Source organism: Quercus suber, unplaced genomic scaffold (assembly GCF_002906115.3).
Source record: "Quercus suber isolate HL8 unplaced genomic scaffold, Cork oak 2.0 scaffold_1204, whole genome shotgun sequence".
Classification (NCBI taxonomy): Eukaryota; Viridiplantae; Streptophyta; class Magnoliopsida; order Fagales; family Fagaceae; genus Quercus; species Quercus suber.
Window position 1 is genome coordinate 7113 of NW_027070600.1, and position 16251 is coordinate 23363.

Here is a 16251-nt window from a genome sequence, read left to right on the forward strand (position 1 = left end):
ACGGTCTGAAAAGGGCGTGGGACTGGGCTTTAGGAGCATCATTTTGGACCACCAAGGGTGTTTGGTCTAGTGGCCATGGGCTCACTCCTAAGGGTTTGGGAAGTGGAGGTCCCAAGTTCGAATCCCGCAATAGGAAGCACCTACAAAATAACTCCATGCTCTCAGCTTATGCTCACTAGTGTCCTTAATTGGGCTGGATGCACAGCTATGGCTCATCCGGATCCCCTGTTCTCACAAGCTTGGGCCCAGCGGATAGAGTGTCACTATGGTCACGCTTAGGTGGAAGACACCAACTCAGGTCACTCCCCTCTACCCATTTTTTTTTTTTTCTCAACTAAAAAAAAAGGTGCATCATTTTGGAATCTAATTCAAACATAGCAATTAACTTATTCACTAACAGGGAAGATCCTTCACTAGGTCTTTCTACCTTGGTTTATGATTGTAGGAGGCTCATGGAGAGGCAATGGACGGTGCATCCACATCACGTGCAACAAGAGGGAGGCTAACGGAATAGCAAACGGACCAGCAAAGGGCGAAGATCAAAATAGTAGAATAAGGGAATATGACCACTTCCCACATTGTGTATGAAGCATATATATTTTGGATAATTTGGGTATTGGGCATATACGCCCATGCCCAATCAGTTTGTAAAAATATCCATTTTCCCACTTCCTAGACTTTAGAGTTGTTGCTCACAGCCCAGCAATCATTCTAAGTTTCATTAGCATTGACATTTAACAATGTGGAACCTCGCAAGGACTAGAATATCCTAGTTGAGGATCATTAAGGACTGAAGTATCCAATAATATTGCAAAATTCTGATAAGGTCTACAACGCTAACATGTAAAAGCAGTCAATTTCATTAATTTTAACACCTATAAGAACTACAGGAACTCATTCAATATAAAAGAATACTGAAACAAAATAACTATTCTAATTACAAAATGATTGGAGAAAAAAAAAACAAAAAAACAACTAGAAAATGTTTCTCTTTAAGCTATATACAGTAAATTCTTTCGTGTGACTACAGATTGACGAAAACTCTATAGATTGACGAAAACTCTATACAGTGCTCCTTATTATCAGCCCTGCACTGCTAGGGCTTGCAAGTGATCTATAAAAACTTGCAAGCTCAAATCGTCTGTAAAAATAATATCCGATCCATCTGTGTATGTTGAATTCTGAGTAACAGATGGATTCAACTTTGCAAGAAGAAACCTTGCCTGACTACTATGCTGATCACATTTTATAATCTTGGGCACCGGAACTCTATCAACTATGAGTTGCTCTGCGTCAACCTCAGGAGCTTCTAATAGCTTTCTTAGATTCTCATGGTTTGGGTCCTTGTCATAACCAAGTTTCCTCCACTGAGAAATTTTGGACCCACAATGAATAACCACATGGAAATAAGAATCAAACAGCAAAATAACATCTGGAGAAATGGAGCGGACATCTAGGAGAACTGGAATTGGCGGCCCATCAAAGGAATATTGGAGAAGTGTAGGTTGGATCATGATAAGTGAACCCACCACCCCCTCACGGTTCAGCATCAGCCGGAAGAAGGAAGTTTCATCAGGAGAACTGTTGAATACATCGATAAACTGTGACCTCCTCAAGTAGTACATGAACTGTGGATAAAGTGAGAAGTTGGATGAAAGGCGGAAGGAAGAAGGATCTTCTTGGACATAGTCTCCAAACTTAGAAGCAAATCGGATCAGCGTGTCATCCAGCCATCTGATAACATCCCGAGCTTGACAATCCTCTGCTCGCTGAATAGCAAGTCTTGCCATCACTGAAGCTGCTGCTTCTTGATCGAACCCGGCAGCGATTTCTGGTGAGTTGTTTGCAACCCATCTTCTAGCAACAGTTGTCACTCTTTTTCGGATTCCCATGTTCCCATGTCGATATCGTGTAATGAACTGTATGGAGAATGCAGATCCAGGCTGGACCTTATGCTCTTCATTCACTTGGAAGAAAAAAGAAAAGCACGTTTTGCTAGTGAGTGTACCCAACTTCCACATATAGGTACCACCCTCCCCAATCTCATTGTTACTCACTAAATTGTTTTTTTTATGAAGGGAAACACAAGGTCCAAGGGCTCCACATATTTTTAAATCTTTTGTGGTCACTATCTCAATAGTTGCATCAAAGTACATCCTCAAGTTTCCCTCTTCATCACGACTAAAAATATGCCTCAAGCACTTTCTAAATTGACTTGACTCGAATGACTCCACTAGCATCATGAATCCACCTGATCTCTCAACAGGGTCTTTTAGCTCTGCAGCTCCAACTTGATCAAGAGAACAAGCAAACAAATCAAGAACAATAGATGCATCAGATAATCTCGGTGATACTTGCTTGTAGAAGCTGCTAGATTTACTATAATAAGGTGCATGACCATTAATAAGATCTCGGTGAGTTCTGATGGCGCTCCTAAAGTCTGAGTCCACGACAATTCCTGGGCCTAAAGTTGCTGGTCCAGATGTGAAGACCATGATCCGGGAGCCTGTATTCACTAAGCATCCTTCTAAAAGTCCAAGTGCAGCTAAAATTGCTGTTCCTGTGGACCTTAAAGGGCGATGTCCTGGCATGACCTGTGGTGAAGAATGGATCTCTTCTATTGCAGTGATAATATTGAACTCACATTCAGATACTGGTAGCAAAAACCCCTGCTTTTGGATAACTGGCGTCTTTCCAAGATATTGTTGCTTTGTGCGAGTAAGACCCAGAAACTGTTGGGTCTGAGAGTTTAAGGAAAGGAAGAAACCTTTTAAAATTTAAGCAAATACAAGAGGAGGGAAATTCAAACAAATTTATGACACACACAGGAAGCGCAGACATGTTTGTTTGTATGCATGACATGGCCACACTCTAACCTACCTTCTTTATCACTTTATCTCTAGAAGAAGCAAAGCACAAGTACAATTAGAGAGAACAAAGGAGAAATGTAGAGGGATCAAGGCCTGTCTAGCTTTTCAATCTTAAACCAGCCTAGAGACGATGGTATTGGTGAGAATGACCACTTATCAGATTTTCAGAATCACCAAAAGAAACTAGAAGACATTGAGCCTTACACAACCAGCAAAAGAACCTCCTTTTTAAATCAAAACATTTTTTCATAGTTTCATACACCAAATTCTCCTAAGAAATCTGCTTTTTTTTTAACCACTTCATATATCGGATGTTGTATGCATCCTCCCTCTCACATATCTCACACTTTTGGGACCTACATACTATGAGAGGGAGGATGCATATTTCTGAATTATGAGATAATTATTGTGTTTGATGAGGTGTGGTCCCCAAGCCCCAGCCAATAGTGTTATCATTTGGGATTTTTCCTAAGAAATTAACTACACACACACACACACACACACACACAAAAAGTCTTCCTAAGAAGCGCCACTCCAAGTGCAAAGTGCAAACATTATTTTTTGATAGGCAAAGTGCAAACATTATGATGAGGCATAATAGTATGAATATGACTACTACTTGAACCATGCAATTGAAGCTTATAAGGACATTGTAGAACACAATCAAAACTACTATTTATAGTTTCATACACCAACTTCTCCTAAGAAATTAACCCCTTTTTTTTTTAAACACCTAAGTTTTGGCTCCAAAGGGAGGGGAAATGGGAGATTTGAACTAATGACCCCCATTTCATGAAGAAGTTATCTAATTCATCGGATGTAAGCATCCTCCTCAAAGCATACAGGTCCTACTGTTGTGTGGTCCACACACCGTGAGAGAAAGGATGCATATATTGCAATTCATGAAGTGTTGTCCCCCAGCTGAGCTGATTCTGCTACCATTTGGGATCCCTCCTAAGAAATTAACTCAAGATTCAAAAAAACTGTCTTCCTAACAAGCACCACTCCCAAGTGCATACATTATGATTAGGAATAATATGACTACTAATTGTACCATGCAATTGAATCTTATTAGAACATATTAAAAGAAACACAACCAAAAGCACACCAAATTTCACATTTTTTTTTTTTTTTTACAATTGTTGAGGATGTTGAACATTATTATAAGTACCTGCTCCGAAGAAATCTGGCGCTCTCCATGAAACAAGACAACCCTCGAACACTCCGAAAACCCAAGATCATGGACACGAACCATGGAATCAAAAGTAACCAGCCCCACGAGCGCGTTCTCCGGCAACTGCTCCACCACAAGCAACAGCTCATTCTTAAGCGCCCCGAGCTCCTCCTCCGCCGTACACGTGTCCACCACGAACACAAACGCCGGCCCCACTACTTTCCTCAAAGAGTCCAAACCCGACAGCGACGAAGTGGACGAAAACGACGACGCCATGGACATGGTCATGGACGTCAGCGACATGGACGAAGACGGAGACGACATGCCGTTCAGCTTGGGATTGAAGAAGGAGTACTCGACGGTACTGTAGGTCGGGAAAAGCTCGGCGGGGAGATTGGTTTCTCCGATGCCGGAGTAAGAGCGCGGAAACGGGTTTTTCTTGTAGCAGAAGGGGCAGAACCAAATGCGAGAGGTGTAGTCGAGGCGAGCGTATGGGTTCAACACGGCGCCGCATTGAGAGCAGAGGAGAGGGTCGTATGGGAGGATTGGGAGCTCTGTGGATTGCATCAATGGCGTGCACATCACGCTTAGAGGGACTAGGAGAGCTGTGGCTTCCGATTTCGACGCTGGCCATGAGTTCCATGACCAACGGAGGCCTTCGATGGCCTCTAATTCGATGAAATCCATAGATGGGTTTGTGGAGGTAGAGGTGGAGGAGGGGTTAACCTAGTTTGATGAGTGTCTGTAAAGGAAGAGAGAGAGAATCATTTTTTGTTTGTTTGTTTGTTTGTTGGCGTGAAAGAAAGGAAAAGAGAGAGTGAAGGTGGGGAAGAAGAAATGGAAAAGCAAGGGAGAAGGGGGTTGTTTGGTTCTCGGGAAAGTTAGTGAAAAACACTTGATTCGATTGAGAAGGCTCCTAGTTATTAATGTTACATTTTATTGCAAATTGACCCCCTATAACTTTGGGGTATTTTGATTTTGCCCCTCTCAAGCTTAATGGCCTGTTTGGATGTTTAAAAAATGAGGGGGAGTAGAGTAGAGGGAGGGAGAGTAATCTAATTACCTTGTTTGGAAGTTTTTTAAGGAAGGAGGGGGAGGGGTTTGGAGGGGTTTCAACTCCCTCTAGCCTTCCATTTTTAATTCCCCCAAATTGGAGAGATTTTGAGGGAGAGTAGAGTACATAAACTATTAACCAAGTAAATTACCTAATTTACCCTTATTATATTAACAAAATTACACAAGGGGAAGGGCTAATTACTCCCTTCTCCCTTACTAATTTTAAAAACATCCAAACAAGGTGGAGGGGAATCATTTTCCTCTACTCTCCTCCCCACTACTCCCCTCTACTCTCCTCCCTCTCTAAACTCCCAAACAAGCCATAATGGTAAGTAATACAAGCAATTCATAAAACTATCTATTTGTATTATTTTAAAGAAGTCACCTGGGTCATTAAATAAACTCTTCTCTGAACATTCTATAAAATGACACTTTTTCCCAAACATTTTACGAAATAACACCCCACTAAACTAGATATCTTAATGGTACTCTCTACAATGGCCTTCACTTCACCCTTGGACCCTTTTTGCTGTTAGCTTTAACTGATGTGATTACGCTAGTGACCTATATTGCTTTACATCTGGTTTCATTGGCTTCTTCCTCTCTAATTCGTTCACTTGGTCTACCCTTGCTATTTCTTCCAATTCAGTCTTCCATCCTCATACAAAGCATATTGAAATTGATTATCACCTTCTATGAGAATGGGATCTTTGCAAAGATCTTAAAATTTGATTTGTGTCCAGTTTATAACAATTGGTAGATATCTTCATTAAATCCTTGCCCTCTTCTCGTTTTATTGGTCTTTAAAACAAAATTCTGGGTCGTTGTTTCCCTATTCGTTTGAGGTGAGAGGTTCACACAAAGGATTAACTTAAGGATTCACAAGCTAAAAGGAATGATGTGTGGCTTTGCTTGGTTATCTGCTACATGCTGTTTCTAGCTTATTGCATTAGTGATTTTTGGTGTCAAATGATATGTCATTTATGTCATCTTTATATTACATGGCAGGGAGTTTATTGTAACAACCAATTAGTGAAGTTATTTTTACTATTTAGAGTTATTTTAGTGAAGTTATTTTCTTCAGCTTTGCCATATGGGTATTGATGGGATAGCAAAAAATGGCACCTGTGGTTCGTCCAGAAGGGTCGTCCATGACATGCAGTTTGCCAAGCGACTAGGCCATCTCCTATTCGTCCAGACCTCCCTTCCCTGAGAGGTTGACCAGTTGGGTAGACCATCGTAATCAAGTAAAAAGGGTCGTCCACGGATGAATCGCATGAACGACCAAAGAATAGCGTGACAAAGGGTCGTCCATAAGCATTGCACATGGACGACCATACGACACTTAGCAAACTCTGAAGCGGTTAATCAACCCGTGTTCATCGCCGTCAATTTCTCCCAAGTATGTAACTTCCAGCAGCGGTTATGATTTCTATAGCCGTTGAAGAAGTTACATCCGGACTCCACAAATCTGGGGGAAGTTATTGGACCAATAACCGCCCTAAAGTACCCTATATAAGGACCGATCTGAACTACGTAAAGGTATGATATTCTGAGATCTTGACACATAATACAGTGAGAATTCCAGACAAAGGAAGGCACTAACTTCACCATCGGAGGATATTTGACCGGTCCACCCCGGTCATCCTTTGATCTTTTTCTTCTTTTACAGGCCTCTGCAAGCGTCGTAGCCCACCGAAGCCGAAGTGTTCAACCAAACTGATTTTATCCACCATCAGTTTGGCGCCGTCCGTGGGAAGCGTGAATTGTTTTGCAATTTAACTTTCTGAGAAAAAGGTTGAATGGTTCGGACTAGGTCGAGGGCTACAAGCCCAGGCCATCAGGGAAGCAGAGATGCTTCAAGCCATCCCCATCGAAATCACACGTTCAGCTTGGGATTGAAGAAGGAGTACTCGACGGTACTGTAGGTCGGGAAAAGCTCGGCGGGGAGATTGGTTTCTCCGATGCCGGAGTAAGAGCGCGGAAACGGGTTTTTCTTGTAGCAGAAGGGGCAGAACCAAATGCGAGAGGTGTAGTCGAGGCGAGCGTATGGGTTCAACACGGCGCCGCATTGAGAGCAGAGGAGAGGGTCGTATGGGAGGATTGGGAGCTCTGTGGATTGCATCAATGGCGTGCACATCACGCTTAGAGGGACTAGGAGAGCTGTGGCTTCCGATTTCGACGCTGGCCATGAGTTCCATGACCAACGGAGGCCTTCGATGGCCTCTAATTCGATGAAATCCATAGATGGGTTTGTGGAAGTAGAGGTGGTGAGGGAGGGGTTAACCTAGTTTGATGAGTGTCTGTAAAGGAAGAGAGAGAGAATCATTTTTTGTTTGTTTGTTTGTTTGTTGGCGTGAAAGAAAGAAAAAGAGAGAGAGTGAAGGTGGGGAAGAAGAAATGGAAAAGCAAGGGAGAAGGGGGTTGTTTGGTTCTCGGGAAAGTTAGTGAAAAACACTTGATTCGATTGAGAAGGCTCCTAGTTATTAATGTTACATTTTATTGCAAATTGACCCCCTATAACTTTGGGGTATTTTGATTTTGCCCCTCTCAAGTTTAATGGTAAGTAATACAAGCAATTCATAAAACTATCTATTTGTATTATTTTAAAGAAGTCACCTGGGTCATTAAATAAACTCTTCTCTGAACATTCTATAAAATGACACTTTTTCCCAAACATTTTACGAAATAACACCCCACTAAACTAGATATCTTAATGGTACTCTCTACAATGGCCTTCACTTCACCCTTGGACCCTTTTTGCTGTTAGCTTTAACTGATGTGATTACGCTAGTGACCTATATTGCTTTACATCTGGTTTCATTGGCTTCGTCCTCTCTAATTCGTTCACTTGGTCTACCCTTGCTATTTCTTCCAATTCAGTCTTCCATCCTCATACAAAGCATATTGAAATTGATTATCACCTTCTATGAGAATGGGATCTTTGCAAAGATCTTAAAATTTGATTTGTGTCCAGTTTATAACAATTGGTAGATATCTTCTTTAAATCCTTGCCCTCTTCTCGTTTTATTGGTCTTTAAAACAAAATTCTGGGTCGTTGTTTCCCTATTCGTTTGAGGTGGGAGGTTCACACAAAGGATTAACTTAAGGATTCACAAGCTAAAAGGAATGATGTGTGGCTTTGCTTGTTTATCTGCTACATGCTGTTTCTAGCTTATTGCATTAGTGATTTTTGGTGTCAAATGATATGTCATTTATGTCATCTTTATATTAAATGGCAGGGAGTTTGTTGTAACAACCAATTAGTGAAGTTATTTTTACTATTTAGAGTTATTTTAGTGAAGTTATTTTCTTCAGCTTTGCCATATGGGTATGATAGTGAAATGAGTTCTTTGAAAAAGAGAGTTTTGGTATTTATAGCAAAGTCAAAGGCCATCTTTGTTAGTGAAATGGGTGCTAAGAGATTTCTAGAAACAAAGAATTTATATTCCCATTATCCAAAAATTGAAATTTGTAAATATTGTTATTTTGTTTGGAAGTGGAGACAAATTGGGAGAGGTATCGGCCGAAATATAGTGCAAGACAATTCTCAATTTTGGCATTTTATTATGCAGCCTTTAGCAATAGCAGTAAAATTTGGCCCTTAATGCCATATCAATCCTCCAATGACATTTCATTGTTTTAGTATATTTTCTAAAACCAACCGACCTACTAAGACTATATATATGAAAACTTTGTTGTAAAGATAGATATAACTATTCAATAGCAAAAACCTTTTTTTTCATCTTTCGGCAATATAAAAGAGTGGATGACATTTCAAATTGTTAAATATTAGCATTGATACACCATGTTGAATATGCTAGTATAGATGCGGAAGCGAAAGCATAAAGTATAAAACACAATAACACACGAGTATTACGTGATTCAGCCTTATGGCCTACATACACGGAAGAAACCCTAAAAAGCTACATTAATAATATATTATAGTGTAGTATAAATCATGTGTTACAATGAATCATAACATGTGTATATATAGACTAATAGATTTTTAATACAAGTAGGAGACTTGACTTACACACAAAGTAGAATTAGGCTTGGGTTTATGCTAATAGGCTAATATATCTCTAACAAAAATATATTAGTTACATATCTTCAAAATCTCAGTGTTATTATGCGTTGCACAATTTTATGATAAAACTTATAGAATATACTAGCTTCTAAGCACACGCGTTACGCATGCTCCGAGTCTCTTCTATATTTTTAGGTAAAGATTAATAATTTACATCTATTATAAAAAAGAAATAAATAAATAAACTAAATTTTATGGAGTAAAGAGATGAACATAAAGAGAAAAAATCCCAACTTTTAGAAGTAAAAATTGAAATTTGTATATTTTGTTATTTTGTTGGAAGTGGAGATAAGTTGGGAGAGGTATCGGCCGAAATATAGTGCAATACAATTCCCAATTTTGGCATTTTATTATGCTGCCTTTAGCAGTAAAATTTGGCCCTTAATGCCATATCAATCCTCCAATGACATTTCATTGTTTCAGTAAATTTTCTAAAACCAACCAACCAATGAACCAAGACTATATATATGAAAACTTTGTTGTAAAGATAGATATAACTATTCAATAGCAAAAACCTTTTTTTGCATCTTTCGACAATATAAAAGAGTGGATGACCACTTAAAATATATTAGTTACATATTTTTAGAATCTCAATTTTATTATGCATTGCACGATTTTTTGGATAAAAGTTAATAATTTGCATTTATTTTATATATATATATATATATTAACTAAATTTTAGGGAATAAAAAGATGAGCATGAAGGGAAAAAATTCCCAAATTTTAGGAGTAAAAATTGAAAATTGTAAATATTGTTATTTTGTTGGAAGTGGAGATAAATTGGGAAAGGTATCAGCTGATGTATGGTGCAACACAATTCCCAATTTTGGCGTTTTATTATGCGGCCTTTGGCAGTAAAACTCAGTCTTGGCCCTTAATGCCATATCAATCCTCTTATGACATTTCATTGTTTCAGTACATTTTATAAAACCAACTGACCTGCTAAGACCATATATATATATATATATATAGGGTTGAGTTTAAGTTACACTTGGTGTAACTCTAAACAATGTTACACCACCCAATAACTTGTTATTGAATTAATGTTTTGAAAATCCAACCGTTGAATTACATGTTTTATATGTTCTTAATATGCATGCCAATTTTCATATCAATCGGATGATATTTACCATTTGATTTATAAACTCATCTTTTATGCATTATTTTAAACTACACAAATTTGAATTTTAACAATTGATTGATGACATGGCTATTACTCTTTGATCACCTCGAAATTTTGCAAGTATGAAGAATATACGAAGATAATGTAATCTAACGGTAGATTTGTCAATATTCGCATTCAATTAAAAAATATTGAGTGGTGTAACATTGCAGAGTTACACTAGGTGTAACTTGAACCAAACCCATATATATATATATATATATATGAAAACTTTTTTGTAATGATAGATATAACTATTCAATAGCAAAAACCTTTTTTGCATCTTTCGGCAATATAAAAGAGAGGATGACCACTCGAAATATATTATTACATACCTTCAGAATCTTAGTTTTATTATGCATTGCACGATTTTATGATAAAACTTATAGAATATACTAGCATCTAAGAACGAAGGAAATATTATAGAGAAGAAAGAATGCACACTTGTGTTGTCATGCAATTTAGACATTCAAATATTGGAGTAAGCTTCACTCTAAAAAGGATATATAAGGTTATATATATATATATATATATATATTGGTAGAGTTCCATTTGATATAGAATTTATTTAAATCCTATTGAAATTAAGATCTATAATCAATGTGTTTGTTCTTATCCCATAAAAAGTAGAATAAAAAAAAATGTCATATGAATAGAATGAAAAAAAGAAAAAAAAAAGTTGATATCAACATAATGTAAAATATTGGGGAAAAAGGAACATGAATGGGGCAGGAAGGAAATATAAGATAGATTTTTATTTTTTATTTTTAGAGGATGTATAAATTGGTAGAGTCTCATTTGATAAAAAATATAAATCCTATGAGACAATAAGGAAATATTAGATATAAATTTTTTTTAAGGATGAATATCTTGGTAGAGTCCATGCATTTGATATACAATTTAAATCCTATTGAAATTAAAAATGGTATATATATTTGTAGAGTCTCATTTGATATAATTATAGATTTTAAATCCTATTGAAATTATAATTTCTAACCAACGTTAACATAAAAAATGAAAAAAGAAGAAGAAGAAGAAGAAGAAAGAAAACGTGATTGATGGTTGTAAGGAAATATGATTGATTTTTTTTTTTTTTAATGGGGTAATTATACAGTTTTTTAGGATTATCTAATATTTTCTTGATTAGGTGATAATTTATGTCTCCCTTAAATATAGTGTGTATGACACCAAACAACTAAATTTAATTTTAAAAAATAAATTTAATGAATTTTCTGCAATTTAGTGTTGCCACTTGGCGTAACCGTGGTTTCTAAACTCATATTTTAATTTTTTGTTAAATGGAGTTATTATACGGTTTGTCAGAATTACCTAAAAATTCCCTAATTAGGTGATAATTTAAGTCTCTCTTAAGGTTAGTGGTTGTATGGCACCAAACAACTAAATTTAATTTAAAAAAAAAAAAAAAAAAGAAATTTAATGAAGTTTTTGCAATTTGGTATTGTCACTTGGCGCAACAACGGCTTCTAAGCCAAACGTTTATTATATAGTATATATGATATGATATGATTTCACATAATGAAAGATTGTATTATTATTATTTATTTGCAAAAACATAATGAGAGTTTTTTTTTTTTTTTTTAGAGTTTCAACTTATAACGTCTGCTCTTAATGATGACTCTATATTATTAGACTAAGAGGCCAATGGGTTTTTGGTGTAAGCGAAGTTAAATATCTAATCTCTTATTTAACCATTAGAAACTTTACCAGTTGAAATAACCAAAAGCATAAGGAAAGTTTAAATCCTTTCATTTGTCAAATCATCCACATATATATATATATATATAAATGAAGCTTATGAAACTCTCACAATTTTCCATGTCAGCATAATATTTAAATAAAATTATCATTTTATTTAAATAAAATTATTTTTTTTAGTCCAAACTTAACAAGGAGTAAACCTCTATCTCTCTAATAATTAAACTTAAACTCAAACTCAAACGTTGATAATCTATATAAAATAAATAAATTCTGATAGGGCTCAAAAAAAAAAAAAAAAAAAAAAAAAAAGAAGAAGAAGAAGAAGAAGAAGAAGAAAAAAAAAAAAAAAAGACTTAGCACTTAGGTGTGTTTGAGTGGTATTTGATTACCAATTTGCCATGTCTGGGTTTTATATTACTCTCTCTTCTTTGTATTTGGTAAATGTCTCTATACTATTTTTTGTTTGTATTTTCATTCCTATTTTTTATTTGTAAGATCCTTCTAAAGTTCACAATTATTTTATACTTTGTAAAAGCCCTTTTGCACTAAGGTAGAAGTCATGTTCAAAGTTTAGCTCATTGAAAGAGGGGCGGCTTATCTCCCTCTTAAGTTTCTTCTTGGTTGGTATTTTTTTTTTGCAAGTGATCTTTGCTATGCAATCTCCTAACTCCAAATTTTAAAGCTATGAACTTTTAGTTGCTAATATTTTAATATTTTATTCTTATTGCCAGGATTGCATTATGGAAATTCAATTTCATTCTAGCCAAGCTTCTTTTTTTTTTTTTTTTTTTTTTTTTTTTTTTTAAATACAAGATAGAATTTCTACTCTAACTTAATCTAAGTGTATATGTGTGTGAAGAGAATTTCTACTCTAACTTAATCTAAGTGTATATGTGTGTGAAGCTCCCTTCTGTAGACTTGAACCCTGACCGTTACCCTCCACACCCTACAAGCATTTATATATATGGAGTAACCACTACACCAAGGGTGCGCGGTGGTCAGCCAAGCTAAATAAGGTTGCTATAATGTTAGCTAATTTATGTCGAAATTTTTATATTGTTATTAATGAATTTTATCTTTTATGTTGTATTTTTTATTTGCTTTTATATGTGCTTGAGATTTTCTTTCTATTTTATTCTTTTGCTATATTTAGAATTGATTTTCTTTTGAGTATTTGGGTTAATCTTCATATTTATATTGACATTGTTTTCGTGTGTTTGGTTTTTGGGTGGAAATTTCTACTAATTACTTTTTTATATTGTACATGACAGATAAAACATCTCTATTTTTTTGGAGAAAAATTAAAACTGCAACCTATGTCTTCTAGCCTAGGGACCAATAAATTTTTATTTGGTATGTTATATATAAATTTGTTGAATTTGGTTTGGTTTTGAAGTATAATTTAGGGATTCTATAAATTTTGAAGTTTTAAGTCTTGGGATTTTTGGTATTTGTGTCTCAGTAGATTGATCTTAATTCTTCATCTTAAATACTTTTTATTTAGGTTCATGTGAATTTTTGTTTTCTTATTAAAAGCTATGATTTTTGATTTATTAATTATTTGTTTGGATTAATTTCAATAAATTATTTGTTTGGATTCAACATAAAAGATAATGGAATTAGGTATTATAATTTTGATATTGTCCTATGTTTGAATTGTCTATATTGTTATTACTACGAGAAAGTCATATTACTACTCAAATTTGAAACTTGGTGTGTCTTCCTCATATCATGGTTTTTGTTTATATATTTGCAGTTTATATTAGTTTTGAGCGTGTGTGTATATAAATATTAAGAGTTTTGCTTTATTAATTTAAGAATTGTAAATTACTTTGTAGGTTTCGATAACTATGCACTTGCAATTTAATAACGTTCAATGTTAGACAACACTTCTAAACTATAGAAAAGTATAGAAGTTAAATACTTCTTCATTTTTTTTTTCCAGAGTCAATAGCTTTTCCGTGCATCGTAAGGGTTAGCGATTAGTATACTATATAATAAAAGTTTGGCTTAGAAGTCGTGGTTGTGCCAAGTGGCTGCACCATATTGCATAAATTTTTTTAAATTTAAAAAAAATATGTAATTTTTCTTTCCTATAATTTCTAAGTTGATAAATATATTAATTTAATTACAATTCAAATTCTTCATCTGATCTATCTAATCCTTATTTAATTACTATACTACACGTAAAAGAAAACATTTATAATTTAAAAAAAAAAAATATATATATATATATATATGATTTTGCTAGGTCTTCAGCCCAACAAACCCAAACAATAAATTTATAGAGAGTGGGTTAAAGGTTTAGGTGCTGACCGTTGATCACCATGCATGAACTTTCTTTATAAAAAATACTAAGAGTTTCTTTATAAATGGGGGGATGCTCATCGGCCATGGCCGAGGAGACCCTTTCTTCTTCTTTTTTCCCCCCTCTCTTCTTTCTTTACTTGCTTTTCTTATATAGTTTCCATCTGCCTATCTCCTTATATCTCATCTGTTCAGATCATCCATTTGCCTTTCTTCTGCCGTCCGTCCCATCAGAGGCCTTATCAGTACTCAAGTGGTTCACTCTGATCAACGTTGCCCTGCCAAGGGTTATATCCCATTAATGCGGCCAGAGAGGTTAGGTGAATGCATTAAGTGCGAATGTGACAGCTTGCTCTGAGCTTGTCCCCTCCCGAAAGTTATCCTTAGAATGCCGAGGACGAACAGGTCCTCGGCGTGGGTCACAACAGAAGTTTTGCCTGACTTAGCCTTGGCTGGTCAGTCCTCCTCAGCGCTGTCCTTGGGTCTACTATCCGATGGGCCGAGGCTATCAGGCCCACGGGCCCCACACTAATTAAATAAGAATTAGATGGATCAGATGAAGAATTTGAATTGTAATTAAATTAAGATATTTATCAACTTAGAAATTATAGGAAAGATAAATTATATATTTTTTAAAAAATCTAAAAATCTAAAAAAAAATAAAAATTCTACAATATGGTGCAACCACTTGACGCAGCCACAGCTAGTATAATAATTAAATAAGAATTAGATGGATTAAATGAAGAATTTGAATTGTAATTAAATTAAGATATTTATCTACTTAGAAATTATAGGAGAAGAAAAACTATATATATATATATATATATTTTTTTTTTTTAAATTATAAATGTTTTCTTTTACGTGTAGTATAGTAATTAAATAAGGATTAGATAGATCAGATGAAGANATCTGATCCATCTACATGTAAGAGAAAACATTTATATATATATATATATATAGGTAGCAACGTGTATTATAAAAATCAAATCAAATCAAATAAAACAGCAACGTGTATTATAATAAATAAAAAAAAATGTAGCAACATAGTATAATCTAATCCTTCTCAAAATTTTCATCTAATCCTGATATATATATATATATATATATAAAATTAGCAACATGTATTATAAAAAAAAAAATGTTGAATTCAATTCTTTTTTCATGCATATACACAAACATGTAGCATGATTTTTACTTTGAATTGTATAATTGTAATTCATTTAGCTATAATTTTTTTAATAAAATTATACGTTTTATGAGTTTATACTCACAGGACTTAAACTTCAAGTTTTAGTTTCTTCTCTCATACTTTCAAGGACAAAAATTAAATTCTCATGTGAGTCTCTCTACTTCAAAAATTTATATATTTAGTAATTTAGATTGTTCTTAATTATTAAATTGAGGTTTCCACTTAAATATGATTTCAATTGTTACTTTTGATAGTTTTTAATTATTAAATTCAAGTTTTACTCATTTAAATACATGTGATTAATTGAGCCTTATAGTTCAATGTATTATTGAAAATCATTTTATATATATATTTTTAGGTATTTCTACCATTTTCCATTCAATTTTACATATATATATATATATCGTGACACCTTAAGTCTTACACAATATAAATTCATTATATAACTTAAAAGTAAAATATTCATTTATTTTTAATTAAATTAATAAAAAAATTATTTACATATATTTTCATTAAGCCGTGTAATGCTAGTTCTATGCGAAGATTCACTCGTTCTCATTCACCCAAGTCCCAACCACAAGGTAAATAATATAGTAAAGGGATAATTACAATTTACCCACCTGTGGTTTGACCCTATTTCTATGTGCCTACCCGTGGTTTCAATTTTGACACTTTACCCACTTG

General features: G+C 34.8%; 1 protein-coding gene across 1 annotated transcript; it reads right to left on the reverse strand.

Annotated features, from left to right (window-relative positions):
• Nucleotides 1-842: 842 nt before the first annotated feature.
• LOC112032200 (protein transport protein SEC23 G) lies at nt 843-4948 on the reverse strand. Its single transcript, XM_024064959.2, has 2 exons — nt 4042-4948; nt 843-2741 (listed from the first exon to the last, which is right to left on the reverse strand). Exons 1-2 carry the CDS (start codon nt 4729-4731, stop codon nt 1083-1085), a joined length of 2349 nt encoding a protein of 782 aa, XP_023920727.2. The 5' UTR covers nt 4732-4948; the 3' UTR covers nt 843-1082.
• Between the last annotated feature and the right edge of the window lie 11303 nt (nt 4949-16251).

What these genes read in the sequence shown, in the direction of transcription:
- LOC112032200 (XM_024064959.2), bottom strand. Translation starts at nt 4,731, where the DNA reads ATGGATTTCATCGAATTAGAGGCCATCGAAGGCCTCCGTTGGTCATGG. An exon ending in GCCAGATTTCTTCGGAGCAG is followed by an intron (nt 2,742 to 4,041) that starts GTACTTATAATA and finishes TTAAACTCTCAG; the next exon opens with ACCCAACAGTTTCTGGGTCT.